This window comes from Myxocyprinus asiaticus, chromosome 25 (genome assembly GCF_019703515.2).
Source record: "Myxocyprinus asiaticus isolate MX2 ecotype Aquarium Trade chromosome 25, UBuf_Myxa_2, whole genome shotgun sequence".
In the NCBI taxonomy this organism is placed as follows: domain Eukaryota; kingdom Metazoa; phylum Chordata; class Actinopteri; order Cypriniformes; family Catostomidae; genus Myxocyprinus; species Myxocyprinus asiaticus.
The window spans coordinates 46,071,017-46,098,730 of NC_059368.1; the positions used below are offsets into that span (position 1 = coordinate 46,071,017).

General features: G+C 38.6%; 1 protein-coding gene across 9 annotated transcripts in view; it reads left to right on the forward strand.

Moving 5' to 3' along the window:
- Nucleotides 1–27,714, forward strand: part of LOC127416161 (A-kinase anchor protein 7) — a 118,834-nt gene that overhangs the window by 56,648 nt on the left and 34,472 nt on the right. For 3 of the 9 annotated variants that reach the window (XM_051655344.1, XM_051655345.1, XM_051655346.1), the window contains one exon: nucleotides 1,459–2,559. In XM_051655344.1, the coding sequence (XP_051511304.1) occupies nucleotides 1,459–1,628 (170 nt within the window). In that variant the 3' untranslated portion in view covers nucleotides 1,629–2,559. Of the gene's footprint in view, nucleotides 1–1,458; nucleotides 2,560–2,709; nucleotides 3,758–24,505; nucleotides 24,622–25,049; nucleotides 26,418–27,714 lie in introns of those variants that run through there. The other 6 variants (XR_007893065.1, XM_051655349.1, XM_051655350.1 and 3 more) reach the window with 6 other exon arrangements.

The following is a 27,714-nucleotide window of genomic DNA, read 5'->3' on the forward strand; positions in this document are numbered from 1 at the left end:
GATGATATATTAGGGTTTTTTTTCTGATTAGGCTGATGTTAGAAGGAGATAATATCAGGGCTTATTTTCCAATTTAATAGACAGATTTTTTTATATTGGCTGTCATATTGGTTATTGCCTTAACATAAACATAATTATCAGTTAACATTGCAAATTTATTATTATTATTTTATTGTATTTGTATTTATGTTATTCTGTTTATTTTCCTCTACCAGGTTACAAAAGTACTAAACTGTTATCCATCTTTTTAAATGTAAATGATTTATGCCTAATATCAATTGCACAATGTGCAATTTTAGATTGGAACTTTAATTTAAATGCCGTTTAAAAAAAAAACAAATGGTATAGATTTATAATATTGACATATAGGCCAACATTAGGATTATTTTTTAATTATCTATATCGGCTTTCCATCTATGCCAGATTTCCAAAATCAAAACTGTTATCCGAATATTCTTCTGCACATTATAAAGTTTTTAAACCTCATTTCACATAAGCATGTGCAGTTTTACTTTGGAACTTTTATAGTGAATGCTGTTGAAAAAAACAGCAACAGTATAAATGTATAATATCAGTTATTTATCATATCAAAAAAATGATTAACTGTATCTCTCAAAATTAGAATCAGTCTAGAAGAAGTAGTAGCCTTTGTTTGTCACACATTATACATTTGCACATATACAGTGAAATTCTTTTTCACATAAAGGAATGTGAAGAATTCCACATAAAACAAATATTCAAAACAGCATTCATTTACAATATCGACTATCATATCTGTTATCGGTCATAACATAAAACATATTTTCGTATCTGCCAAAATTAGCGTTGGTTTAGATTGTAATTCCAGTGTAAAACAAAACTAAAACAAAACTAAACAAAAAACAGCATAAATTTACAATATTGCTATCACATTGGTTTTGGGTCATAACATAAATATTATTATTATCGTATCTGCTAAAATTAGCATCGGCCTAGATTGGAATTCCAGTGTTAACATTTAAAATAAATCTAAACAGTGTTATTTACAATATCGGCCAACATTTTGGTTATTGTCATTATATAAAAAATTGTTATCAGTATCTACCAAAATCAGTTTAGTGTAAACATTTAAAGAAAAACAATCAAAACAGTACTAATTTACAATATCTGCCATATTGGTTATTGGCCAAAAAAATGATCATTATTGGTTCTTCCCTACATTATTCCTGATGATATTCCTGTTCAAAAAATATAACAATGAACAAAAAGTCTGAAGGCTTAGAAAGATATTTTTAGATGGTAAATTATCATGGTACAGTATATTATTACCACCCCATTTTCCTACTCCCATGGCCCTCACTGTTCGACCAGTAGGGTTACTTCACTGAGGTAGACTTGTGTTTGACCTGTTGATTTGTGTCTGTCTTTGGCGGTCAGTATACAGCTTCCGCTGACAGCTCTGTATGTATCTGTGTGTAGGTGTTAAGAAAGGCCCGCCACCAGACGACGAAGAGCTAGTGAGTCTGAGTAAACGGCTGGTTGAAGATGCTGTGTTTCGGGCTGTGCAGCAGTATATGGAGGAAACTCAACAGAATGGCAAGGCACCTAAAGACGAAGCCCCTGATGGCAAACTGAACACCACTAAATGACCCCTGACCAGTACCCTGACCCATCTGGGCAGCTAATTGCAACAAGTGTCCACCTGCCAGTGGGCTTCAAACGATAGCGGAGAAGTGTTTGAATTGAGAGCGCTAAAGTGAATTGATTGTGATGTAGAGGGCGGTGTGTGAACAGAAGCAAAGTGAAGCGGAGTCCAGTGTGGGAGATCATAGCAGATTTCTCCTCTTTGTTCTCCGAATGCCCACGGGACTCAAAACACACACTGATTCTATGTGGCCCGGCAGCTCTCAGTAGAGCTGTTCAGTTATGATGTCAATTTGTAGGCCGACCCAGAAGACTAATTTGCCATGGGATCCCTCAGGAGTTTTCAGTGGTTTTTAGCATAGTGGTTTTTGATAGGGTTAGGGTTAACCCAAAACATAAATTAAAACTGTTGTGTGCTTGAAAAACTTGCAAACAAGTTGCTACATAAGGACCACAGCGGTCGTCCAATTCATCAAGCACACGAACTCATACTTGTGGTAGTTGAAGTCCTTATGTAGCATCTTGTTAGCAACTTAAAAAGCTTCAGCTTCAAAATTTTATAATTTATGTTTTTGAACTCGAGGGAGCACATGGCTCGTAAATGCTAATTCTCTTCCAGGTTTTAGGCCCACAATCCGAACAGCTCTTTCACTCATGTCTGTTTTTCTTTTCATTTATGATGGAATTGTTAAGAGAAAGACAGAAACATGGCAAGAAATGAAATACCTGGAGTATTTTACACACTAAAACACACACACACACAACTCTGTTAAATGACACTATCAGGTCTTGTTGCAGTCTGTCATTTGTTCTTTGCATCTTCACATCAGAGGCTTTGATGACAATCCCGATTCTCTACAGTAGCACGACAGCTCTCGTCGTTCTGTTTCACTGTGGAAATGAACTGCAGGCCTGACGCCCAATCCAAAGCCAGAAGCATCAAACTGAACGTGTGGACTGTGCACAGGAGATGAAATCTGATGAATATGCCGAGAGGGATATTTTGTTTGTGTATGCATCACCCTGCCCTTGTGTTTCAGCGTCAGATGATGATGATGATATGTTTGTTGTTGTTGTTTGTTGTAGGCTGTGTGTGTGCTCAGAGCAGACTGGATTCAGAGAGAGATAACACGCGGACGAGAGTACAGGCGATAAAGACTCTGTTAGCACAAGCACACATTCAAGCTAAGATCATACAGGAGCTGAACGTGACCGACAGAGGAAATGCACTCTGATGTGCACAGAAACACACACTGGACAAATCAACAAACTTCATTCACTTCACACACACACACATATGTTCAAACCAGCAACACTCCAAGAATATTACGTCGGTACCGTCTTCATCAGTATTTTTTTCCAGTAAAAATGACTTTAACACTCTAAAAACTACATACTGTTGCCATGAGATTTAGAATTATAATTATTAAGAGAATTCATTTTTTTTTTTTTAATTAAGCTCAAATCTTACTAAATTGATTAAAAAAATAAATAAAAAATGCGCTAGTTGTAATAAAAAAAACCGAAAATATATATTCTTTGAAAACAAGTCTTATAATCTTACACAAATGATTATAATGTAAAAAGTCATTCTTAAGTAAATCTTGTTTTATGGATGTTTAGTTGTTTTTTCAGAAAAAAAAAAAAAGACAAAAATACTTATTTTGAAAAGGTTTTTTACAGTCAATCAAAAAAAATAAAAAATAAATCACACCAAAACTGGGAAGTTTGAAATGAGGTTATTCAGATTTTTTTTTCTGTCAAGTAATGATTTGGTAATAATGTAGTAACTTTATTTGAACCTTTTGATGTCTATAAAGCTTGAGATAAGCACTCTCACAGTGGCCTTACATGGAGAAATCAGATTTAGCTGAATAACGTTTCATTTCGATTTTAGTTCAAAGATGCATATTCTCACCAGAACCTTAAAATGTGTCTTTTTAATGCTCCTTGTCCATGTGTGAGATTTTTCTTCTGTTTACCCATATTGATGAACTCATTTGGTGATGTTGAAGCAGGGTTGATTTATTTAAACTTGTATGATGTCATAATTTACAATGTTGTGTCCCATCTGTTCAGTAGTCACTTTTTTACTCTAAAAATAAAGGACAAGATGAGTAATGCACAATGAAAAGATTCATTTTCTCCAGTGGATGATACACCTTTAATGAATATATTCATTATTGTGATGGCTGTTTTTGAGTCTTATAATCACTTTCTCAACATAACTCTTTTTAGCAGGGATATTCTGAGAGCTGCCTGCAGCCACTCTGTCATTACAGTATTTTTAATCTTTTTTTTTCCACTCATCCTCTGAAATAAGCAAACCAGCCAACTACCATCTGCTGAGCGTCATGGAAGGACTCTGTACATCTGACATTCAAGAGTTCTGGAGTTTTATTTGAGGTGAGTTTTAGTGTTCATTTGGGTTGTGGAGAACACAGAAAAATAAGATGTTTTCAGTCGTTCTTAGCTGAAGGTCTGGTGACAAGATTTTGACAAGTACAACATGATCTTGGATCAACATCCTCGGCATGAAAATAACATGACTGTGGCAAATGAATATTACGCGGTTCGTGACACGTATTGCAGCAGTTCTGAGGTGAAATGTCCACAGTGTGGCGCTAGAAGCGAGTTAAATGTTCTCCCAGACAGATTTTAAAGTTTAAGTCAACGAAACCGACCTTTCTACCCTAAACCTAACCGACAAGAGCATAGGTTTGGTTTGAAAGGTGGTAGGGACATATTGCAAGGATAATATTTAAAAATGTTGGTATTAAGGAAATGTGATAAAGTCAGTCCATATATTAAATTAAATTATTTCGCTGCCCCCAAATATTAAATATTAGCCTATTTTGCAAAGAATTTCTAAAGAATAAACAAATATTCAATATTTGATGTTATAAATATATTTGACGTTATTGTAAATTGGTATATGTCTCATCACTGTCACGACTGCTATGTTGATCGGAACTGCACCCAAGAATTTCACACACTATTGCACTTGTGTATATGGCTGTGTGACAATAAATGTGATTTGATTTGATTTTGATTTGATTTGAATAAAAAAACTGACCACTAGGGCTGCACAGTTAGGAGGAAAACTGTGATATGCAATAAACCTAATATTAATAGGTAAAAATTAAATGTTATCTTTTTCAAGAATATTTACCTTCAGAAAATAATATCCAAGGAACATGAAGTGACATTCTGTAAAATGTGTTATCCAGCATTAAAAAAATGGAAATCTAAACAAAGGGTTAATTAACAATTTGCATGTGTAAAATGAACTAAATTATGAGACTGGAACATTGACATGTTTCCCCACTCTCTGTTTTCCAACTCCCCTCACTCCCACATTATCTTTTCTCATACTGCTTATTTATATGTACTTATATGTTTAAATGTACTCTGAAAAAGTAGACCTCTTTTAAAAAGTAGGCTTTAGGCCTACAACTAATGACTTTTTTGATCACAAATGCCTTATTTTATTGAAAAACATTATTTTCCAATCTATTCCGATGTTCTTTTCCAATTTGCCAATAAAATGTTTATTGGGAGTTATACCAGCATCTTAAAATCCTGCACTTGAACAAGCTTGTAAATGTAGTTGAATATGTAATGCAAATGTTAAAATGAGTCATGCGCTATAGTAAAAGTGTTTAGATGTCATAAGATAGCATTGTGTGAGGAACAGGACAAAAGTACGAGTTTATGAACTGATAATCTGACGTTTTACTTGTGATTTACAGCTAATATTTATGTACAAAATAAACTGTAGAAACTAAATCCCCCACCCCATAACAGAGTGAACTATTGAGCTTGATATTGCCAAAATAATTGTAAATATCATTCAAAACTGATAGAGACTGTCAAGAAACTGGCATTTGTTTCAAATATGTGGTAAAAAAAAAAAAAAAAAAGTTTAAATTATGACGTCACTCCCAACAATATAATGAAATGCGAACCATTATTGTTAAAGGGGGAAATGTCACAGAATAACAGGGTAGATGAGAAAAATCAGAGAAAAAAGACAAATTCAGCATGTTCTGCATTTAAAAATCACATAATGTGAAAAACGACACAGACTTCAATCAGCAGTAAAATACATCCACATAGCAGGCCATTCAGGTTTAGTTTAAAGCAAAAGGGACTTTGGCCCTTTCATACCTACAAATCAGTAATTTATAGAGCTATCAGTGATGTTGGTCATAAAAGATGTTCTATCCAGGGTTTGACGCTCTCATAATCTTTAGCCATTCCCATAAATTCATTGAGAATAATGTGATTGCTTATCTTCAACGTGAGTGCTGTGTCATTAGACTGTTTATCAGTGGAATGTAGGTTGAGTTACACCTGAGTGTGCACATGTACAAAATCACGTTTGAGTTATGATCCTGTCAGTTCAACATTTTCAAGGAAGTCAGGTGATATCATAGAACCTCTGACCTCCAACAAGAAGGCTGTCAAGGTACAATGGCCCCATTTACACCTGTATCACCATCCGTCTCACGTGACCTGATCACAAGTGCTCAGTCAAGACACGTTACCTGAAATAGTTCACCAAAAAATGAAAATCTGTCAATATTTACTCACCCTAATGTCGCTCCAAACCCTCATGGCCTTGTTTTGTTCTGTGGAACACAAAAGTTGAATTTTAAAAAGTCTTCACAGGGTTTATTTACCATAAAAAGAAAGTGAGTAGTGACTCAAAAAAAGGACAAAAAAGGATGAGGGACAAAAAAACCCTTCTGAAGTGATACGATCACTAAGTGCAATGAATAGAATGAAATTTAAGCCATTATTCGCTCTCAAATCAAATCATTATATGGCAGCTGCGCTGATGACATCAAATCTTGTGACATGATGTGATGACAATGTTTGGTCACAAGATGCGGTGATAAACAGTGTGGTTTGATGTTATTTGGTTTTAATGCTTTATTAATGACTTGATTCGAGACTGAATAATGGCTTCTGTTCATCAAACAAAGTGATCAAATGGCTTCAGAAAACTTGGAATATAGTGCATATGTCATACCGAATACTTTTATTGTGGTTGTATGGTGCTTTTTTGTGCTTGACAGACTGGAGTAATTAACTACATTTACAAGCTTGTTTGAGTGTGATCGAATGTGCGATAGCTCGACTGATAGAGTGTTGCACTTGTGATGTAAAGGAGTGGGGTACGAGTCCTGAAGCGCACGCGAGTCCACACGTGAACCCAAAGTGTCATAGAAGTACCACAAAATAATGTGGTCGTGTTTTTCATCTCACATTTGCTTTTTCTGACACTATTGGTTAGGTTTAGTTTTAACCTTGTGCGACCCGTGTCCACATGTGTGGACGTTGTATTTTGGCTTTGCAATACACAACGCATAATTTAAATGAATTTAAAACTAAATACTGTTCGCAAGACTCTACACTGCCATTTAAGGGTTGAACTTCTGGCGCACCGAATCACGTGACACAACAACATGATATTGATTTCTGTGAAGCACTCCTACGGGCACAGCACCAACAAAAGTGCCTCTGGTTGTAAAAAGTAGTGTCTCTAGTTTCATTTGATATGCCGCTTTACAAATCCATTTATTTTTCACACTTCAGTGCACTAATAAACATGATGTCCACATATGTGGATGATGAGACCTTATTCCCTTAAAAGTTTGAATATTTTTCAACATTAACACATCTTGGGTCATTTTGCTTCCTTTTATATAAATTCTGTTATATTTTATTTTGTTATCACTGTTCAATATGGTTCTATTCATTAACATTAATAAATGCATTCCTATATATTTACTGTGTATTTTCACATTGAGAATAAATGTATTCATGCAAAAGCTGAAAAATGTGTCTCTCAGAGGCTTTATATGGAGTTAGGATGAAAATAAGGTGCATTTCAAACTGTTCTCAGACCAGTGCAGACAGACAGCACACTGGAGGTTAAGTCATTCACTAAATAGGGAGCAAGGGAGCATCCTATATCTCTCTATGCAGTTAAGTGCATTCACTCCTAAAATCTGATCAAAAGTTCAGTTTCAGGCTGCAGATGATGTTTGGATCACTCAACATGTTTGACAGACATGTGACAATGATAATCAGTACATAGATTCAGAATTTATAATGTATCATTTTATTTTAACATGATTAGCAGTGATTGGATGATGCTGGACGTTACTTTGAATCAGAATTAATTATTCAGCTTTATAGAAAATCAGCTGTAATGTCTCAAAAACATAAATAATCAACACTCCTGGACACATAAACTATTTGATGAAAAACATTTCTGTAGCTTGGTATTATTAAAATTTTTACAACTTAGTCCGGCTGTCCACATATGAGGATATACATTTTTAGGAAAACAAATTGCTCTAGAAAATCATTATTATTATTATTATCTTGTTTTTTGGGTGTTACCAGTTACAAATCAAAAAGGGAAATGGAACATGCACACAGCAGTCACATTCGGGTCTAAGGAGGCTAAGGTTTATGGTAGGGAGGTCGGTTTTGTTGTCATGTTGCTAAAGTGCAAAACACTTAAAAGACAACACACTCAAATACTTTAATCTTGCAACAAACATGACGATTTGAGCAGAATGCTCATAGTTATTTTAGTCAAATGGAGTTTCATAACAAAGGTCTGGAGGAGCATGTTCATTAAATCCGACCAATCTCATCATCAGAGTAAGCGTATATAAACAGCTGCTTACCTCCATGGTGGCAATGATTCTTCCGCCCCTGTCCCTGACTCTCCACAGCATGATAATCTGCCCTTCCCAGATTTCTCTCTGCTTTCCGTCTCATCCTTCATCTCACATCTCAACCAATCCAAAGGACTTTACTCCAGGACTATCAAGGGGTACCTGAGCGGCATCCATTTTTTTCCATAAAATAATTTTCGGCAAAAACTCCTCTTCAATAAACCACCCTCAAATCTCACTCCTAGTCAAGGGCATCCAAAAAGCCCAATCCACCAGAATAGACACCAGACAGCCTCAAACCATTAATCTTTTAACCAGAGGCCTAACCACACTCTGTCGGGGATACATTTCAGAAAACACTACCAAAACCCTCAATGCCATGTTCATTCTCACTTTTTCCGGTCTCCTCTGCTGCTCTGAATTCACTACCACAGCAAAATTAGATTCCAGAATTCATCCCACTATCTCCGATTTGCACATCCTCAACAACAAAACCATCAGATACCACATTAAACAGAGCAAAACTGATCAAACCAGAAGAGGGCATTCAATTTATATTTTCAAACTGCCAACCCCCATCCAGCCCTTTCAATCACTCGCCTACTACCTGCATTTCAGAGATTCTCAAGTCAAAACCCTTCTCGACCCGCTCTTCGCGGCTGACAACAACCAGGCAGCATCAAGATTTTGGTTCCAAAACAGTCTCCAAACAGCCTCACCCATACACATGGAGGGCCCTCCCATTCAGACGCTGCAAGGGCCTCCCCGGCTAGACCGGAAGCCCTCCTGTTCATACCGCTGTGAAGGCCCTCCCACTTATATACATTTAAGGGCTATCCCATTCAAATCGCAGTGAGGGTTCTCCCGTGCGAATGCTGTGTGAGCTGTGTGAGTTTATTTGTAACGTGGACTCTTCTGTTTGTACCGCTGTGTGGACTCCCCCATTCGAATGCAGTGAGGGCCCCCGTTTGATTGCATGATGGACTCGTCTGCTCGAGCGGCAGCCGAGCCCCACATCCGTGGGGTTATCCCATTCACTGCACGGGTCCCTCCCGTCCAATGACTTGCATCTGGAGGTGACAAAAGGTAGAGTCCGGGGAGGGGGGGGGGCCCGCTCTCACTATGGGCAGAGCTGCCCAGGCGGTGGGAGGTTTCCTCCAGAGGGGGTGGGGGGCAGCCTCCCAGCCACACGCATTGCGAGTCCTCCAGCACAACAGCAGCTCCCGTGAGAGCTCATTTCCATGCAGCAGCAACCGCCACTGTTTCTTCAGTGTTTCCACCTATTTTCACTCTACTCATTCTCTACCTATCCTGTAGCTCCCAGTTTCCTCTCCCCCAAGCAGACCCCAGTGTGAGGCTGCCTCCGCAAGCGGCAACTGCTTGTTCCTTCATCTGTGGCACTTCTGCCCCTCTTACACATAGCCTCAGCTCTGGTCAAGTCTTGAGCCTCGAGCCCTCCTCCAGGGACAGCGAGCCAAACTCGCTATTTACTCTATCCTCACTACAGGATTACATTAACTTGCGAAACACTGAAATACAGCATGTGCGTGTAATGGCTGCTTTTATTCAAAATTAATTATTTGTGTCATTGCATATAAGATACTGAAGATGTTTTAATTGGAAAATTACTTTCTGTTAAAGATGCAAGCAATTGGCAAAGTTTAAAACTCTTTTTTTCAGCACAGGAAGATTAACAGGTAAGTAGGAGGTTCTTTCATTTTGTCGGCAATGCATCAGGACGGATTAAAGTTCGCACAACAACGGTCACTTATGTTTCTGACTACCTCTGATTGGTTTTAATATCTGATCACAAAACATTTGGAACCTATATTTAACATTGACCACTTGTGATTGGATTACCCATGAATGCATCTTGATGCCAGCTGTAAACAGGGTCATGGTCTTCATAAACATTTCAGATCAGGGACTAAAAACGGTTCAAGGTACGAAAACAAATTTCTTTGCAGAACGTAACTGAAAATGTGAACAAAATCCCTTTCAATTGTTCCAGAGTAAAAACATTATTTTTAACTGCTGGTAACTGGTTAATAACCGGTTAATTTTGTTCTGATAATTTTTTAATGAAACCAAAGACCAAAGGGTTTATCAGAGTAAATTTTCAGAATTACACCACTTCCTGTTGCCGAACAAATCAGGCTTGTCTCTTTTTAGTAGAACATAAGCATGCGCTTTGATTCTGAAGGACACCAGCAGTTTAAAATGTTAAAGAAATCAAAATGATTCAACCCGCAAAAGGTGACGTTCAAACACGCTCACACAGTGTGTTGTTTGATATGCTGCTTAACTCATGTATCGTCTGCAGCCGAAAGCCATTCACACATCTGCTCAAAATAAGATATGCCTCTAATCATCATTCTTTTGTCTGTGTTTTACCCATTAACACTCTTTTATACGCCCATCTCTGCAGTAGTATCAGTGTTGTTATAAATTACAATAACAGAATGTGATCGGTGCATATTATGGCTGCGTATCGTGTGTTAGCGCATTAGCGCCATGAATGCAGAATGTAAACATGACAAATGACACTTTATCTTCTGCATATATATTACTTTAAATCATCATCGAGTGGTCAAAACAGCCTTTTTTTTCTTTTTTTTTTACTAAACTCATGTTAATTCTACTCTATTTTATTTTATGTTTTACATGTATTCTTGTGCATCCTCGTATTTAAATGCTCCTCTAAACTCCTCCCACAGCCGGTGTCTGAATGGTTGCAAAAAGTATGTTGTTGATGAACTGTTTCGAACTTCCTTTTTGCTCTGAGTGAAGAACAAAGAAGCACATTGCGGTGAGTGTGCCGGGGTCTTTAAAATATAAAAGCCCCTGGATACATTAATAGTCATATGTGGTACCATTTGAAAGCTTAGAATCTCTACATTTCATTGAACTCCATCAGTTTACATTTATGTTACATAAAATAAAAAGATAAGACCTGAAAACCTCCAAGTCTCAAAAATCATCCTGTGGTGATGATTTAGAAATATGAATATAAATGTTTTTCAAATAACACTAAAATAGTCATTTACAGAAAAAAGGCTCTCGTTCTCAGAAATGTGACTATGCAGTTTATATATAAATACTTAGTGACACACACACCTTCTCCACTGTTTTGTTGTATATCTCGGCCTCTGAGTGGACTAGAAATGTAAACATATAATATCCTTAGCTTTGCAATAAAGTAATATTTCATTATTGGTAGACCTGAACAGATTTTACCAATGATTTGCCTATACTGTATATACTGTATATATTTATTTATAAATACGGTTCATTTTAATATGTTTCTATGTCATTTGAATGCAATGTTTTATTAAAAAAGAAAAACAACAACAACACCACAGTGGACCTAACTGACAAACGAAAACTCTTGTCTCTCTCTGTCATTTATTGCTTACAGCATACAAATTACATCATTCACTGTTACATTACCACATCTGCCCGGGACCTGTAACATTCCAATAGTTCATGTACCCTGAAATCGACCCCATACTGCTGAATTACTGTCAAGCGTCATCCCCCATGATACATTTTAGCATCAATTCAAACGTGATCACCTTTCCCTCTAGCGCTACTGACCTTTCCCTTTCACTCCGATTCTGGTTCCCGTGAGAACCAGCAAGTAATTGTGTTCACATAAACAATGTTAAGTGTAATTCAGAGGTTGCATTTTTGCTCTAAAATAAAAACTTTACCCACTAATAGTTAGGTTTATGGTTTGGGTTTGGTCGAGTTATTAAAATATGCATTCCTGTTGACATAATTTACAACTGAAAATACAACTTACATTTGATGCCACTCTGTGGACATTGCACCTGAAAACTGGAGCTCACACGTACCCATACATTCAACAACAGTTCCAGCTGTGGCCACTGGGGGCAGTGCTTCGAATTTCAGTTAGTACAGACCGATTTCAGCTGAAGAACTTTCAACCTACTGTCGCCGAATTCATAGTGAGATCAGATTGTAAGAGTATATTAATGTGCAGTAATTACTACTAAAAGGTTTCCAAAAAGACTTTCACATCACGTCCATTAAATGTTTCATTCTTATAATGTTTGCTCACGTCTTGCGTTGCACAAAGGTGCACGTGCAAGACTATGGTTCCAGCTGTTTGGAAATTCGGAAAGCATAGAGCGAATCTAGGTTAACTAAAACTCCCCAAACTTGTTTCAAAATGTGTCTGACCTGAGTAGAGCTGCTGTCCATCTACATAGAGATCAACTGGCTATTTCTTTCTAGAGTACATTAGCATAGCCATTAGCCTACATAATACAATTATGCAGTATAGCATTTACAGTATCAATTGCACAGGCCATCAGTATAGTCGTGTCTGAATTAGTGGCTTTCATTCTGCTGTCTTACAGCTCTAATGAGACAGAGATGAAAAGAGAGAAACAGTGAGGGTGACAGTCAGCTGAGAACAGATACACTGTATGCAGTCCTTGGTAATGTTAGTATCCAACTAACCAACTGCCCAACATCTGACAAGTGTCAGGAGAGAATAAGATAAGCTGCACCTTTTTTAACTTTTAGTCAAGGAGAAATGAGATAAATACTTCTACATTTCAGAATGTCTTCTATCAACTGAACTTTGTAGAAACATCAACAGGGCCTGAAATATGACTTCTCAAGTGGTCTAGTTGCACAGCTTGCCCCACATTAGAGGTAAGATGTGTCATGTTAAGAAGTTGAATCATTGGGGAGTATGTGCAGGATTGACATTCACATAAAAATATGAACATAAAAAGTTGTTAACAAGAATTTTAATAATGCATATAATAATGCAATAAACATGATCCCATTCCAAAGTCCTATTTTGCAGGACAATATTTACATTTTCTTAAAGCTGAAGTGTGTAATTTCTGTGTCACAGAATGAAATTGAAAAATCAAACATTGTTTTCAAACAGCTTTCTGTATACGCCCCTGTCAGATAGCCCGGCCCCAACTCACGCCATTGGTTGAGTCAGTGTTGTTGTGTCGGGCTGGATGGAGCTGGACAGAGGAATTTTTATGGAGACACAGAGACAGTGTTTACGGTTTTACAGAAAATGTACCTTCAAATGGCTTACTTATATTTGTCTCTGCATATTACTAACACCGTGTCCTAACTAGACGCGACGCCACGACGCGATAAAAGGTATCTTTTCCATGTTAATCAGAGTTTTTTCCTAACCAGTCATGACACATGACGGGCGACAGGGCTTTCTATTTTTGAAATGGTTTCTATTTCTGCAACGTGATGTTTTTTTGCCCGAGGGTGTTATTTACTGAACATACTAAGGCCACATCCCAACCATAAAGGTTGCCGGGAAATATTCAATGTTGTTCCGACTTGCAGTTTCCCTAAATTTGTGTGACTTTGGTGGTTTTCTCAATACATTGAAAGGTGTTCCATTTTGCCAGAGCTCTTTGAGATAACAATATTTGCTGCATGTTAATTAGAGGTAGACCAATATATTGGTTTTACTGATTAATCAGTGCTGATAGGAACTATCGGTTATCTGCAATAATCTAGGCCGATAGTTGCCGATAATTATTTTTTGTATTCCTCAGTGTTCTTCAATCTTTCATCATTGACAATATTCATCCATATTTTTATGCTCACTTCAATGTATATTTTATTTCGATTACATGATCAAGTGTTTTAAATTTAATCAGGGGCATGCAAAGAAAAATGCGACTAGATGAAAATGTCAGCACATACATCATGTGTCCAACTTCATATCTTGTGAATAATTTAAATATAGAGACAAGTTTCCGTCATTCCAAAATTAGAGTCCACGGTGTATTCTGGGCTTGTTTATAGCTAAAAGTCCCACCTTAGTGTTATGTGGAATAAAAGGCTCCCTCAACACTTTTTTTTTTTTTTTTTTACTGAATTTTAATCGAAACAACCTTCAGTTATTATTTCACTATCGGTCGACCTCTAATGTTGATGCAAATTTTACTATAAATATTAGTTGAGCCACTGGCACAGCTTACCCCAAAGCATCTGACACACTTTCCCCACTGCTACCATTTGGGAAAAATGCTTTCATCTTAAAGCAATGATATTACATGGTTTTATACAGTGGCAATTCACCAACTTGTAAACTGTATACTTTCACATCTAGATAAATTTGCTCTGACATACTGTAAATCTAATTTTACCTGCCATGTAAAAAAATAAAAATACTTTAACACTTTTCTCATGTGCATCTCTTAATCACAGGCAAATGTACTCTATATGATGGGCATGACATTGTGCATAGTTTCCAAAATTAAAGGGATAGTTTACCAAAATGAAAAATTCTGCCATTATTTTCTCATCCTCATGTCATTCCAAAACAGTAAGACAGATGTCAGTCACCATTCACTTTCATTGCACCTTTTTTTTTTTTTAAATGTAGTAACCGTAAATTTTGGTCTGTTCTCATCCAAAACCGATTAGATTGCTTCTGAAGACATTGATTAAACTACAAATTTTATATGAGATAACTGGAAACTACTCACTGAATTAAACATGCAACATGATGAGGTAATGTGACATCACAGTGTTGCATACTACTGTTTGAAACATTTATGTAAGGGATAAATGCACTTAACGGAGGCAAGTTCTTCACCTCCACATCATGCATTTAAAATCGTTTAACGCACACCTAGCCGTGGATTATCCCACTTATACCATGGTCATTATCCAGAATTGATTAGTTACAGCTGTCATACATTTTTTGCAGCGCAAAATTTGACTGAAAGAACAAAAAATAATGATTAATTTTATCGTGCAAAACGAGCTGAATTCACTATTCACATTCAACATTCAACGGCACGCATTCCAGCCAATCAGAATCGAGTATTAGATCAGACCGTGGTATAAGTAAGGAATAACTGACGATGGACCGTTGAACTATTGAAAAATAATGCACACCCAAGGTGATAATGCGGTCATGATGTGCAGCAATGTGCAATAATACCTCCTGTTTCACTTAGTATTATAAATACAAATAGTATGTAGTGTACAGTGTATACTATGCAGTATTTAGTTGGTAGTAAGCTAGTATTCCTTTTCAAACACAGCCAGAGTTCTCATTCAAAGGAACCAAGTAAAGACCCTAAACACTGTGTACTTAGGTAATTTGTTTAATTTAATATTGATTTGGGAGACCATAAAAGACCATCTGACTTAAAGACAGCAGTCGCATTGAAACAGTGATTTAGGCGCTTGAAATGAAGTGTCCAGAGTTCAGATGAAAAGAATGCAAATGCAGATGCCGTCCAATCATCTGTTGGCCTACAGACAGATGCTGCTGACTCGTCTCCATGGAGACCTAAACAGGCATTTATTAAGGCTGGCTCTTCTAAATGCATTCATTCAGTGTTTGCTGCCACTGACAGGTCCTCACGCATTTATTTACTCTGTAAAGAGGTGACGGGGAGAGGAGTATGACTCTTGAGAAAAGCAGCAGGGCTCCACTTGGGTTATATTCTTAATCATTTCTCACTTTACAGCAACTAATCATCTATTATCGCACACGTGGACATGATATGTTGTTTTGTATAATGTTTATACTGCACTGCAAAATATGACTGTAAAAAAAAATAAACCAGTTAGGTTTACGCTTTTAAAAAGTGGGGAAAAAATCTGCCAATGGACAAGAACAAAATACACAAAATTTTAAAGCTGCACTACGTAACTTTGTGCTCTCTAGCGACATCTGTGGCTGAAACTTAAAATTGAAAGCAATTTGCAGAAGAATACATTACGTCAGTCGTGTTTCAGCACTGCTCTTCTGGCGGATGAATCTCATGATTTGAGCTTACCTGGACATCGCCTGTGTGTGATCATGACTGGAAATATTCAGAGCCGGAGTCATAGCGTGCTATTTTCATGTTGATATAATGTTATACGATTAAACATTTAAAACTGAAATATTACTTGATTTGATGAAGATAAACAACACTCGTATTCACATATTTTGAATTAATTAATTTTACACTTCTAGCGCTTTTCTGACACTACACTCAAAAGCGCTTTTACATAAAGAACTCAAGCATGACAAGCAATATAAGCTTCAGCAACCCTACCAGAAAACATATCCAAGCATTATAGCAGGTAAACAGCTTCACCAAACGGATAACAGATAAACATCCATCCAGACTGCAACAATGCTGTTCTGAAATGTGTGTGTGACTGAACTGAACTGTAGTTTTTTTTATTTTTATTTTTTACGGCTACTCGCAAACTAAAACAGTGCATTACCACCATCTACTGTTTACATGGGAACGAGACAGCTGGCTCTTCTTTCCTATGTTCATGGACATCACGTAGTGACACAAGGATGTACGTCATAAGCCAGCGATTTCGTGCCAAATCGAACCCGACAGCTCAAAATCCAAATAATTTTTATAGGCTTACCGTTGTGAATCGAGGAAAGGTAAGGACATTGATTTGAACACTGATTGCTGATGTACTCAATCAATAATGACAATTTGTTCATTTTTAACTAAAAAAATCTTACATAGTGCAGCTTTAAAGAAAAAAACGAGTACAACATAATAGACATCTTGACATTAATTGGAAAAACTCAAATGTAAGACTATTTGTTTAGTTTTCTTAAGCATATTATTCCAGAAGTACTCATATTACATTACTTATTATATTTATATTAATTTGACAAGGTAGGCCTATACATTTTATAAGCACAAACCCATGACTTCAACCAATGTCAATAAACCACTGTACATATATTGAACGATTGTCTGTCTGTCTATCTCTCTATCCGTCTGTCCATCTATCCATCTACAGTGCATCCGGAAAGTATTCACATCGCTTCACTTTTTCCACATTTTGTTATGTTACAGCCTTACTCCAAAATGGATTAAATTCATTATTTTCCTCAATTCTACAAACAATACCCCATAATGACAACGTGAAAGAAGTTTGTTTGAAATCTTTGCAAATTTATTAAAAAAAAAAAAAAAAAAAAACACATGTACATAAGTATTCACAGCCTTTGCTCAATACTTTGTTGAAGCACCTTTGGCACCAATTACAGCCTCAAGTCTTTTTGAGTTTGATGCAACAAGCTTGGCACACCTATTTTTGGGCAGTTTCTCCCATTCTTCTTTGCAGGACCTCTCAAGCTCCATCAGGTTGGATGGGGAGCGTCGGTGCACAGCCATTTTCAGATCTCTCCAGAGATGTTCAATCGGGTTCAAGTCTGGGCTCTGGCTGGGCCATTCAAGGACATTCACAGAGTTGTCCCGGAGCCACTCCTTTGTTATCTTGGCTGTGTGCTTAGGGTCGTTGTCCTGTTGGAAGATGAACCTTCGCCCCAGTCTGAGGTCCAGAGCACTCTGGAGCAGATTTTCATCAAGGATGTCTCTGTACATTGCTGCATTCATCTTTCCCTCGATCCTGACTAGTCTCCCAGTTCCTGCTGCTGAAAAACATCCCCACAGCATGATGCTGCCACCACCATGCTTCACCGTAGGGATGGTATTGGCCAGATGATGAGCGGTGCCTGGTTTCCTCCAGACATGATGCTTGCCATTCAGGCCAAAGAGTTCAATCTTTGTTTCTCATGGTCTGAGAGTCCTTCAGGTGCCTTTTGGCAAACTCCAGGCGGGCTGTCATGTGCCTTTTACTGAGGAGTGGCTTCCGTCTGGCCACTCTACCATACAGGCCTGATTGGTGGAGTGCTGCAGAGATGGTTGCTCTTCTGGAAGGTTCTCTTCTCTCCACAGAGAAATGCTGGAGCTCTGTCAGAGTGACTATCGGGTTCTTGGTCACCTCCCTGACTAAGGCCCTTCTCCCCCGATCGCTCAGTTTGGCCGGGCGGCCAGCTCTAGGAAGAGTCCTGGTGGTTCCAAACTTCTTCCATTTACGGATGATGGAGGCCACTGTGCTCATTGGGACCTTCAATGCTGCAGACATTTTTCTGTACCCTTCCCCAGATCTGTGCCTTGATACAATCCTGTCTCGGAGGTCTACAGACAATTCCTTGGACTTCATGGCTTGGTTTGTGCTCTGACATGCACTGTTAACTGTGGGACCTTATATAGACAGGTGTGTGCCTTTCCAAATCATGTCCAATCAGCTGAATTTACCACAGGTGGACTCCAATCAAATTGTAGAAATATCTCAAGGATGATCAGTGGAAACAGGATGCACCTGAGCTCAATTTTGAGTGTCATGGCAAAGGCTGTGAATACTTATGTACATGTGATTTTTTTTTTATTTTTAATAAATTTGCAAAGATTTCAAACAAACTTCTTTCACGTTGTCATTATGGGGTATTGTTTGTAGAATTTCGAGGAAAATAATGAATTTAATCCATTTTGGAATAAGGCTGTAACATAACAAAATGTGGAAAAAGTGAAGCGCTGTGAATACTTTCTTAAAACAGCAAGGCTTGTGAGGTGCTACTGGTCAGCAGTGTTGAGTACCTACCGACAGTGGTCCGAGGAGGGACAGACCTCAAACCAGCAGCACAAGGCTCATCGATGCACGAGGGTAACAAATGCCATTCCTTCTGGTCCAATCCAACTTGTGGCACAAGTCACAGAAAATTGTAATGATGGTATGGGAGGAATGTGTCACAACACACAGTGCATCGCACCCTGTTTTGTATGGGGCTGCATAACCACAGACCGGTCAGAGTGCCCATGATGACCCCTGTCCACGGTCGAAAGTGGCTACAATGGGCACGTGAGCATCGGAACTGGACCTTGGAGCAGTGGAAGAAGTTCACCTGGTCTAATGAGTCCCGTTTTCTTTTACATCACATGGACAGCGGTGTACGGGTGTGCCGTTTACCAGGATGCACTGTGAAAAGACGACAAGCCGGTGGAGGGAGTGTGATGCTCTGGGCAATGTTCTACTGGGAAAAATGGCACACAAACACTTTTCAAGCACAACATTTCACAACAATTCCTAATTTTAAAACAATAGATATGTTTTCAAAATTAATAGAAGTATTCTGACTCTTTCTAGTTGTCAAATGCAAGTAGAACATGTTGACAGTTAATGTGGTTCCTCTGCTAGGACACCTGTGTGATCTTAAAGGGAACTGAATTCATACATCCACTAAAAATCTCCTTGACATTATTTGGTTAAAAGTCATTGCAAAAATGGCTCAAAAGAGTTAAGTTAGTTGTGAGAAAAGCTCTTGCAGTATTTGTGTATACAGTCCAACTGTTAAACTCACAGTCCACATGTGCACTTACAGATTACTCTCCACCTGAGTGCCTTTATGAAGTATATACTGCTACTCTCTGTGAGCCAGTGTTGTAGGTGTTTGTCAGTGTTTTAATTACAGCATTGTGAGTAAAACTGCTGTTTCATCAGGCCTCTGTGAAGTCTATCAGGCTGCCTTCAAGCATTTCACCATTGTGTTAACAAATGGCCACTTAACAACTCAACCATAAACCAGCAGCAATAATAATAAACACTGGAGCACTTATGCAAACATTTCACCAGCCACAGGGGGATAATTATATTCCACAAATCTGTGAAAACCTTCAGGAAAGAGCTGAGGTATGTTCTGTCAACCCTGTTAAGCTGTGCAGTGGCCCCAACTGTAGCACCAGCCTTTGAAATACTTCACTGGCAGCTTGTTAATTTGAAAAGTCGGTCAGAAACTAATTGTTTACTGTTATGAAGTGCTGCCAGAAACTCACTTACAGTTTTTCTGAATTGCTAAAACACCAAGCCCCATTCTCTGAACCAAATGCTCAGTGGCCTAAACCCATTTGTCGAATCAATCACTCTTTTTGCAAAATTCTAAAACACGTTATCACTAACTAAAACACATTTCGCACTGTGATGCACGGTAAACACGGGCGGAAAAAGTTAAACACAACTACAACACAGCTGTCATCGTTTACACACACCGACTCAAAATTGTTCACACTTGTTTCTACTGATGTGATCAAACCAATTGTACAAAATACACGAAGCACGAAGACGTGATGCTGAGGCAGAATGAATCTCTCATTGATTTTGATTTTGCATTTGCACAATATTGTGTACTCTGTGTTTTTCATTTAGTGTTCTTTGTGGTTTGCAGTTGGTTTACTGTATTTTTACAGTATGCAAGTGCTGAATATACAGACATTCAATACTGTATTACTTGCAGTACTTACAGTATACAATATATTCAATGTACTAAGTTGTGATTACTTTTTTTTTTTTTTATGTTATTGCAAAATGCACTTACTATATACAATAAAAAAAAATTCTGTAACTAAATGCCCTGGATGCTGTAATCTCCATTTTCTGATATAGTATCTAATGAATGCTCTGTAGTGTTTATATATTGACTGGCTGTTTGATTTTGAGCAAAGATGAAATGGTTTCGAGGCGATTGTTTGATTTTGCCAGAAGAGTCAGGGGTTTTGTGAATGTAGTTTGAAGATTTGGTTTTGTGTTTTGTGTCTTATGACATTTTAAAGGGGACCTATTATGCAAAATTCACTTTTACATGGTGTTTGAACATAAATGTGAGTCGGCAGTGTGTACACAACCACCCTACAATGTTAAAAGTCCACCCACTCCTCTTTCTTATATTTCTATTTATCAAAAACAAAATGACCGGCTTTCGTATCTGCTCTAAAGTGACGTCACTTTAGAGCAGGCCACGCCCACGACTGGTGACGGACTCCACCCTATTATCATAGATCCTCCCCTGAGTGATCGACACACAGTCCGCCATTTTTTTCCACGCTGGAGCAGCTACAGTGAGAAGAATAATGTCTCAGCTTCATAAGCGTCATACGTGTTCTGTTGTAGGCTGTAAAAGTGAACATAAGAGTCTTCATGTACTCCCGGCATCAGAGCCACTGAAGACGCAGTGGACAAGGTTTGTTTTTGAAGAAAATGTGCCCCAAAACATACCAAAATTTGTGTATGTTTGAGCAAATCATTTTACACCGGACTGCTTTGTGAATGAGGGACAATATAAAGCAGGCTTTTCTAAATATTTGATTCTCAAGCATGGATCAGTACCAGCTGTTCATGTTCCAGCTTTATATCCTGATGATGTAAGTATCGCACTTTATATTTTGTGAATGTTTGCAAATCACCTTTCCGAATGTGTTTGTTAGCTTATTCCATGGCTAATGCAGCTAAAGTTACCATTGTCTCTGATTGTATTCACCAGAGCTATGTCGTTACAGCTTGTTTGCACATGACGTCACGTCACTGCGTTGCTGTGGCGTGAAATGCAGATGGAGGGCAGCAAGTGATTTTCTACATAAGAAGCACTATCACAAACTCAAAATGCCTATGTTTTGCGTCGTTTATGGTTGCTCATACATATATGGCTGAACTCCGGTATTTACGGTGTCAGTCATATTGGTTCTGATTTGTTGTTGCTATAGTTTCCAAAGCACGAGCTGTAAAGGCACAGCCCTGTTCCAGAAAGGGGGCGGGGAGCAGCAGCTCATTTGCATTTAAAGAGACACACACGAAAACAGCGTGTTTTTGATTCCACCCAAAAAGAGGCATTTACAACATGGTATAATAAATGATCTGTGGGGTATTTTGAGCTGAAACTTCACAGACACATTCTGGGGACACCTGAGACTTATATTACATCTTGTAAAAAGGGGCATAGTAGGTCTCCTTTAAAGGAGTGTTTAACAAACTATCAGAGAGCTGTAAAGGAAGCGAAATCTACATTTTTCTCTACATTAATCTCTGATAACGCAAATCGACCAAAAGTATTGTTCAAAACAATTGATTCCGTTTTAAACCCAACAAGAAATGCTTTTCTGGACGCCACCCAAGAGACCTGTGAAACATTTTTAAACTTCTTTATTCAAAAAATTGAGCAGATTAAAGGTGCGATTGTACCTGCACAGTTTGATCAACCACTCATTCCTTCCCTGTCCAGCTCCCTGACTCACTTTGAACCAGTTTCGTCAGCACAGTTAGCAGATGTAGTCTCCAAGATGAAGTGTTCCAGTTACAAGCTGGATATTCTTTCTCCGTGCCTTCTTAAATAAGTTTTCATTACTATCAGTTCCAGTGTGACAACTATAATTAACAGCTCATTAGCAAGTGGAGTTGCTCCAAGTAGTTTTAAACATGCAATTCTACATCATCATTTGTTAAAAAAAACTTTTTTGGATCCGGCAATACACAACAATCACAGACCAATCTCCAAACTGCCTTTTTTTTCAAAGATTTTGGAGAGAGATGTTTATTCGCAGCTCCACTCCAGTCTAAATACATTTAACATTTTAGATACATTTCAGTCTGTTTTCAGACACTTGCACAGCACTGAATCTGCATTGTTGAAGGACACTAATTATATTTTACTCTCCATGGATTCAGGTTCACCTGTCGTCTTAGTTTTATTACATCTCAGTGCCGCGTTCGACACTATCGACCATAATATTCTTCTCAATTGTCTAGAATGTATGATTGGCATCCAAGGTATGACCCTCCAGTGGTTTTCCTCCTATCTAAAAGAAAGGACGTTCTCTGTAAATGTAGGTAATTTTCTACGTCAGCTCAATTACAGTGTGGTGTCCCTCAAGGGTCGATATTAGGACCCTTGTTATTTTCCCTGTATATGCTTCCTCTGAGCTCTATTTTTCAGAAGTACAGCATATCTTATCACTGTTATGCTGACAATTCCCAATTTTATTTCCCAGTGAGTGTAGACAAGAACTGTTCATCTGAGAATGCCCTAAATTGCTTCAAAGATATTAAACATTGGCTGGCAAACAATTTCTTACAATTAAATGAAATCAAATCTGAAGTTCTGATTTTAGGTTCCTCCATGTCCTCATTACATGGCCTGGTTGCCCATTAGGTCCTCTGTCGTCAAATGTACAAGATCATGTGAGGAGTCTTGGAGTGATTTTAGACTGTTGTCAAGGGTAACTTTTTCCACCTGAGATCTATCGCTAAAATAAAACATTTTCTTTCCCATAAAGACTTGGAAATTGTGATCCACTCACTTATTTCATCAAAGTTAGACTATTGTAACTCATTGTACATTGGTCTGCCCCAACCTGCATCCGTCTACAGCTGGTTCAAAACACAGCAGCTAGGCTTTTAACAGGGTCAAGTAAGAGGGATCACATTACCCCAGTTTTACCATCTCTACACTGGCTTCCTGTGAAATTCAGGATCAATTTTAAAATTCAGATTTTTGTCTGCAAGGCACTATCTGGTCTCGTGCCCCAATATATCAGTGACCTTCTCCTCCCTTACTCCCCCACCAGAGTGCTCAGGTCTTCTGATCAACTTCTATTGAGGGTCCTCATTGTCGCTATAGATCTAAGAGTGACCGTGCCTTTTCTGTGATAGGGAGGTCCATGTGAGGTCAGCTTCATCATTAGCCATTTTTAAATCTTCTTTAAAAACATATTTTTATTCTGTAGCTTCTGAATAGATAATTGAACAGTTTGAAATGGATAAATACGTGATGTTGTATTTAAATGTTTTTATTATATTATGTTTTATATTTAACTTTAAATCAATCTGTTTTTATATCACTCTGTCATTTAGTTTGATCTGTAAAGCACTTTGGGTCAACTTCTGTTGTTTTTAAATGTGCTTTATAAATAAAGGTTGACTTGACTTGACTTAAAGTCATGATAATATGGGTGAAGGTTTCAAGAAATGTGTCTTATGAATTGTGAAAAACTGTAAGAATACAAGAGCAGTGAGACAGCTTTTACTCCAAGAAGCTAAATGTAAAACTTTCTTGAGGAGTTGGATGTCCTGCTGTCCTCCTTGCCGGAGGATGGTAGGCCACTTGTGGTTCTTGGTAATTTCAACATACACCAAGACAAGCCCCAGGCCACTGAATTGAATACTCTCCTGGCCTCATTTGACTTGGAAAAACTACACACCACAGCAACTCACAGATCGGGCAACCAGCTGGACCTCATCTTTTCACGTAACTGTACCAACTCAAATATTCTTGTTACTCCTTTACATGTCTCTGATCACTACTTTGTTCAATTCAACATGACCCTCCCATCTACATTAAAACAGACTCCACCATTGGTTTCCTTTCGCCGTAACCTCCGTTCTCTGCTGTCTCTACATCTCTTCCTACACAAAATGTATTTACCACGCTTAAAGTAAACATTGCCACAGACACACTAAGCTCTACTTTAACAACCTGTCTACAACATCTGTCCTATCTCCTCTAGGCCAGCACGTGCTACACCACCCAGCCTCTGGCTGTCTGACGTCCTTCGTGAACATCGGACTGACCTCAGGGCAGCTGAGAGGAGATGGCGGAAATCTAAAGATCCAGCAGATCTAGGTAAATATCAGTCCCTGCTTGCAACTCTATTACCAGAACAAGATCAACAGCACCACAGACACTCGCAGCTTGTTTAGAACATTCAACACACTTCTCTGCCCTCCCCCTCCACCGCCTGACACATCACTGACAGCAGATGTCTTTGCCACATTTTTTACTAATAAGGTTACAACCATCAGCAATACATTCTCAGCACCACACCTTGTCAAACACCTGTCTCCTGTATGCAACTCTTCTGTCTCTATGCTCTCTCCTCTGACTGACACTGAGGTCTCTAAACTCCTCCTCTCCAACCACCCACTACCTGCTCCCTTGACCCCATTCCTTCTCACCTTCTCCAGGCCATTTCTCCATCCATCCTACCTGCACTCACACACATAATTAACACATCTCTACTTACAGGCACTTTTCCCACTAAATTTAAGCAGGCTCGAGTAACCCCGCTGCTGAAGAAACCCGCACTTAATCCCACACAAATAGAACACTACAGACCAGTCTCTCTCATCCCATTCATGGCAAAAACACTTGAAAGGGCAGTTTTCAATCAAATCTCTGCTGGATGACAATCAGTCAGGCTTTAAAAGTGGACACCCCACCGAGACTGCCCTGCTGTCTGTCACTGAGTCGCTGAGACGGGCGAAAGCTGAATCCAGATCATCAGTCCTGATTCTGCTGGACCTCTCTGCAGCCTTTGACACAGTCAATCATCAGATCTTACTCTCCACCCTCTCCTCGCTGGGCATCACAGGAACTGTGCTTGACTGGTTTAATCCCTATCTCTCAGGTAGGTCCTTCAAGGTAGCCTAGAGAGGTGAGGTATCCAAGCCACATCAGCTACTTACTGGGGTACCTCAGGGATCAGTGCTTGGGCCACTTCTCTTCTCTATATACACAACATCACTGGGACCCATCATTCAGGCACATGGTTTCTCTTACCACTGCTACGCTGATGACACGCAACTCTACTTGTCTTTCCAGCCCAACGACACCACAGTGACTGCTCGAATTTCTGCCTGCCTGGCGGACATCTCGGCCTGGATTAAGGAGCACCACCTGCAACTCAACCCAGCCAAGACTTAACTCCTTGTCTTTCCAGCCAACCCTGCTGTTGAACACATCATCACCGTGCAGCTGGGTGCAACTACAGTAACGCCTTCCAAATCGGTCAAAAATGTAGGGGTAACCATCGACAATAGACTGAATTTCACAGACCACATCTCAAAGACCACAAGATCATGTAGATTTACGCTCTACAATATCAGGAAGATAAGACCCTTCCTCTCTGAACATGCCACACAACTGCTTGTCCAGTCACTTGTCATAACTAGACTGGACTACTGTAACGCTCTCATTGCAGGCCTCCCTGCATGTGCAATTAGACCCCTCCAAATGATCCAGAATGCAGCAGCACGTCTGGTCTTTAATGAACCAAAGAGAGCACATGTTACACCACTCCTTGTCTCCCTCCACTGGCTGCTGGTTGATGCATGTATCAAATTCAAGGCTCTGATGCTGGCATACAGAACTGTCACTGGGTCTGCTCCAGCATACCTAAAATCATTTATGCAGAGCTACGCGCCCACTAGAAGCCTGCGGTCGGCTAAGGAACATCGCCTTGTTGTACCAACACAAAGAGGCACCAAAACACTTTCCCGGACTTTCAGCTTCATCGTACCACGTTGGTGAAATGACCTTCCCAACTCCATCCGTGAAGCTGACTCACTCTCTGTCTTCAAAAAACGACTAAAAACACATCTTTTCCATGAGCACTTAACCAGTCACTAAAAAAAAAATAAATAAATAAAATAAAATTCTGTTGCACTTTATTTTGTTTTGAATACTGTTATGATGCTAGTGATACTTTGTAATACAGCACTTTTTATACCACTGTCTCCTAAGATGATTTGCTTATGATCCTCTTTTGTAAGTCACTTTGGATAAAAGCGTCTGCCAAATGAATAAATGTAAATGTAAATGCCCCTTTGGCATAATAATGCAAAATATGTATGAACCGGCTCAAAAGGAGGTATTGAGAGAGTGACTGAAACAATTAGGAATTACAATATTTCTGTTGTTACTTTGTATTCAGTAAGACATTGTATTTAATACAATATATGTCAGTTATTTATCTAGTTCAAAACAAAACTGTAATCAAAACAACTATAACTGCACCTGCAATGACATATAGCTTCTGAAAGTTCTTGTACTGATGTCCGGGTTCTGATCCTGTGGAAACCAGGAAGTAATTGTGCAATTGTCAGTGCGATTTGGAGGTTACATTTTCCCTCTAATTTAATTTTTTTACTCCAATTATTAAATGGTTATGTTTAGGCTAGAGGTCTGTCCGGTCCTTAAAATGAGGCCCCAACCCAACCTGTACCCGAGACTGTGTGACCCGACCAAACCGGTACTGTCGAATTTTAAACCCGAACCAAACCCAAAATCACTCACTCTCTTTATAATTTCTTCTCAAAATAATAGGATGTAGTATGTAAGCATCGTAGACAACATTCGTAACAGTAAACATACACAGGCAGTAAACAATAAACTGAATTTTTGTGACACATGCACTAAAAACAAGCAAGATGCAGCGCAATGAATAAAAAAAAAATGCAGGTGACTCGAGATGCATTTTCTGCATGTTTTTTTAACTAGACAGTGACAATGTGTCTTAAAAATTTGGCAAAAAGAAAAAATCCTGTGCAAGATGCTGTGCAATGCTCAAAGACGTCTGTCCAGCGCTTGTTCGTAAAGGACAACAATTGAAAAACAGAGCAGACGTGAAACGGTGTTCACTGAAGAGGAAGAAATCTGCCCAAAGCCGCTCACAACGTCAGGGAGCTGTCGCTTTGGGACGTGGTGCAGCGAGTGTGTATTGATGTTTTCAGTTCAAGAGCAATAATATCATTTTAAATATACAAAATCAAGTCATTTTCATTTGTATAGCGCTTTTTACAACACACATCGTTTCAAAGAAGCTTTTTCAAATGAAACTGTAATATTTATAAAGCAAGGGTCTTCAACAGGGGGTCTGCGACCCCCAGAGGTTTTCTAATTTGAAGAATTGTGAAATTTCGTCTGGTTTCGAAGAAA